Source organism: Frankliniella occidentalis, unplaced genomic scaffold (assembly GCF_000697945.3).
Source record: "Frankliniella occidentalis isolate FOCC.00 unplaced genomic scaffold, Focc_3.1 Scaffold78, whole genome shotgun sequence".
Taxonomy (NCBI): domain Eukaryota; kingdom Metazoa; phylum Arthropoda; class Insecta; order Thysanoptera; family Thripidae; genus Frankliniella; species Frankliniella occidentalis.
The window spans coordinates 289,223-293,344 of NW_026267208.1; the positions used below are offsets into that span (position 1 = coordinate 289,223).

Genomic DNA, 4,122 nt, shown 5'->3' on the forward strand with positions numbered 1-4,122 from the left:
CCGCGGGTAGTCTCGCCGCACCCGCGCCTCCCTCCCCGCACTTTGCGCCGCCGATCAGCTGATAGAGTCCTCATCACTGCGGGCCGGGGCCGGGCGGCGGGGCCGCGACGAGGTGCGGAGGCGAGCCGAGCCGGGCGGCGGCGCGGGCGCGGGGGCCGCGGGGCGCAAAGGTATGCGCGCGCCGCCGTGTGCCGTGTGCGTCGATGCGGTGCCGGCGCCGGACAGAGCGCACCGGGTTACACTGTGCAGGGGGAGGTGGGCGGCTGCCCTGACCGGGCAGTGGCACTCACTGTACGTAAACGACACACGCGAGAACACTCGAGCCTACACGCCAAGTATTCGAACTTGTGCGCCCGTTACTCGCGGGTGTTGTACTCGCACCCACTCGCCAATATACTCATTCACACGCCAACAGAATCGAGGCGACTCGCCGCAAAAGTCACCCACTCATGCACTCGCGTCTCGCGTGTACATCATCATGATTGGTGGGGGAGAGGGGGGAGCAGGATTCTTCCCCTCACCTCCCCTACACAGCCTCCCTCTGCCAGTGGAGAGCGAGGGGGGCTTGTCCCTGCGGATCGCGAGTTGAATAGGCGGATTCCTCGCCTCGCACCCTCCCCCTCCCCTATTTCACCCCCCGGCCCGCCCCCGGCCGCGCGCTGCACAGGAGGCAAGAGGGATGCGGTGCGTGCGTGCGGCGCGGCACGCTATGGGCTGCAGCTTAGGGCTCCGCGCGAGCCTTACGCCGTTCGCTGTCACGCGTCACGCCCCCGGCTCGGCCCAGACGCGACTTACTGCACGTCGGGCCCCTGCCAAGGCCCCCGGGCCTGCTCGAGGCGAGGGGCAGTAAGTCGTCTGTCCGTCTCAAGGGCGAAGGCGGTGCAGTGTGCACTTTGAGAGCACTTCCGACAGCCCACCGAGCCCACAACCGACGACGGCCTGCAGGCCTGCGAACTATTTAGCACTACTGTCATTCACTGCGGAGGCCCATACCCTCATGTGTAAGCTTCATGTCAACCATGTCCTTTCAGTTTCCCCATACGTGATGGTCTTTTCCTGTCAGTGCAACTTGTCAAATGGTTTGACAACGGGTGGCGGCAGCTTGGGGAGGGGCAAACCTGAAGGTATTGGGGTGAAATGCAGACAAAACTCGTGAGAAATAGTTTGAACTCCAGAAGTTTTCCCAGTTTACTACATAAACGACTAACATGCACTAAAGAAACAGAAAGTTAACTCTGTAAAGTCTAAGCTTGAGAGTGGGTAGAATTGGATAAATGGTTATTTCATCGCTACGTTGCTTGAATCATAGTAGAATATGGCCAACAACAGACTAAAGAAAAGTTGTGTTGGGTAGGGCTCAGACAACCGAAAAGTACGGTTAAGTTGGTAAAGTGTTAGTTAAAACAGCGGCAGACACAACAAAATGGAACGTCAGTGAAACACTGTCGGTATTCAGAGATTATCACTGAAACAAATGTCTATGTGTTCCAGAAAATATAAAGTTGCTAAGTTTACAGAGCCAAGTTCAATATTTTCTTGACATTTGTAAGGCTGTTGCCTCACAGCTGATTGCATGAACCCACAACATTCTAGGAGACACTCAATGTGGGATCAGATTTATTACATGTCAACCAAATAAAACAATATCAACACCCACTCTGAGCAATGTTAAACAAAAATCAATCCAGTAATTGTCAAAATTCTACTTTCATTAGAACTAGAAGGTAGACACTAACCTCTTCTCGTCGCTTGAGCCATCGCCCGCAAGGGCTCTCCTCCAGAATTTCGCTTTCATCCTCAGAGTCTTCTCCAGACTCCCGAGGACTCTGACTACTCTTCTGCTCCGGATCCGCACTCGATCTGCTGCCCGGCATAACGTCTTGACTAAGCTGTTCCCTAGTCAAAGTCGCCTTCGCTCCACAGATCTTCCCACAACACTTCTACGACTTGTCCCTCATATCTAGTCACTATCACCATTGCCACTGGACATCACTGACGCACACTATTGAATGCAAAATCACTTTCTTCTGCTCGGCACTGTTAATCCACTCATGACCCAGGACCTTGGCGAAAATCCATTCGCAGTGGTGGTGAGGGATGAACACCACCGTAATTCTTGCGCGGGGGGTGGAGTTGCGTAGAGTTGCAAGAGGGTGATTTTCAAGGAAGAACACAATAGTTTTGTCGCGATACTCCGAAATGTTAACAAACAACAAAAAGAAAACAAACACACGCTCCGGCGTTAAGAAATTGATCGACAGAAATTATGGAGATGTGTCTCCCTTGATACACGAGTGCTCACTGCCGGGTAGAAAAACGATTTACTCGGGCAGACTCGGCAGACTCGCCTCTCGTTCCTAGAAAACATGACATCACAAATTTGAAGGGTATTACTGATGGTGTACGTTTTACAACTTGCTTAAACTAAATACTAATTATGGAGATGGTAAAAAGCACATCTGATAGTTGCCATGATACGGCTCCGTGAGTAAAGGGTGAAGAAATAATGCCGTTTTCATTGTGAAAGTTGGCACTAGTAAGAGACGAATGATCGCTGGCAGCTAGTGCCATCTCTCGGCAAAACGGTGAACTTCTTCCACAGACTGCGCTAGAGTACTGTTTGTCACCACTCTGACAAACGTAAGGATGTTACTAGATAATCGTGCGACCTCTTTGAAACGACTTCACTCGATACAATAACATTTTGAAACTTTAACAAAAGCTAAAGAAGCTTTTTAATTTGAACGTTCTGTCGTATGGCGCGTTTGGTAGTAGTTAAAGTTGCGATTCCTGCACAAGTAAAGTTGGCAGCAGTGCATTGCCTTCTGGCGCCAGACAACAAATGGATAAGGTGTATGGATCGTTTGCAACTTGGGGAAATTTGCAATTGCAATTGGCCTTTTCTCTTGAAAATTCAACCAGTTGCCAATTTACTGAAGTATGCTTTCTCAGACGGCATGGCCTGTAGTAATAATTTTGTGCCGTAGTATACTTGCAGGAAAATTTTAGCACAAAGTGACTGAACACTTTGAACCATACTCCTCTGAAGGTCAGGGCTTGTTTTAAGACCGACCGACTATAGGCTATGGGTTGCCTGCGTGTAGGCGCATGTTGCCTCCTTTCAGGCGTCAGGACCGACGCGGAGAAAGGAGGTGGGCTCGCCTGCCCTTTAAAACCGCCCTGCTCCCTGCTTAAGGTAAAGTTTACGTTAAGGGATCGCCCACATATGACATGACGCGAATTTACAGACACTTTTTGACCCCTTCTCCCCCCATGTCACAGACCGTCACGCTATCGACCCCCCCTCCCCCCTCTCCCATCCCCATAAGTGCGTGACGTAATATGTGGTGTGGTCAGCGGCGCGGTGTGTCCCAAAATTGGATGATATTTTGACGAATTTTCGTCAACTTATTGATGTATATTTTATTGATGATTTCTCACTGGGGTCTAACACCTTCAATGCTGATCGTTTTCGGTGCCGATGATCAAGCATGGGAGAGTGGCCACATTGTGGTCACGCTAGACAGAATAACGTACATACCCAGTAAGTAATGGTGATATCAACACGATATGAAATCGATATGGATAACAGTGAATTGACCTTGAAGAAGAGGAAACCCCTTCACTGTAAGAATACTTCTTTCTGAGTGTAGCGGATTAAGGAAAGGGGTCAATGAGTCACCACGCTATTTCGCTACACGACTTTTTTTTCCATGCTGGTTTGGTGTTCCGCTCCGATATGATGACAGCAGCTGAGCCTTACTTCCTGCGTGACAGTAACGATCCCAATCTATTTTCATGGTCGTGGGATGTATTATTGGATAGGGCCTTCCCTCGGTGCACTCTTTTGTCATTTCGGTCATGACTGATGGGCGCTGAGGGCCCGTGCCTATGACAGCCTATGGCAGCCTATGGCGGCCCATGGCGTACACGGCGCCCACGTGTTTGCACGCCGGTCTAGGCCCGCCGCTCGCGTGTGCATGTGTCGCTGCCGTCGCGGTCCCTCCCTATCGCGTCAAAGCCGGCCGGCCGGCCCGCGGGCCACCGAGGCTCCAGCATGCTCCGACATAATACGTACTTCTCTAGCCGCAGCTTGCCGGTGCGGACGAAGTCCTTCCCGTA

The 4,122-nt window shown here is 51.4% G+C and overlaps 1 protein-coding gene across 1 annotated transcript in view; it reads right to left on the reverse strand.

The window, feature by feature from the left end:
* The window catches only part of LOC113214539 (nuclear receptor-binding protein homolog), a 30,930-nt gene extending 28,612 nt beyond the window's left edge, over positions 1-2,318 (reverse strand). The window contains exon 1 of the mRNA XM_026433918.2: positions 1,737-2,318. Coding sequence (XP_026289703.1) covers positions 1,737-1,874 — 138 coding nt within the window. The 5' untranslated portion in view covers positions 1,875-2,318. The remainder of the gene's footprint in view (positions 1-1,736) is intronic.
* Positions 2,319-4,122: the final 1,804 nt, after the last annotated feature.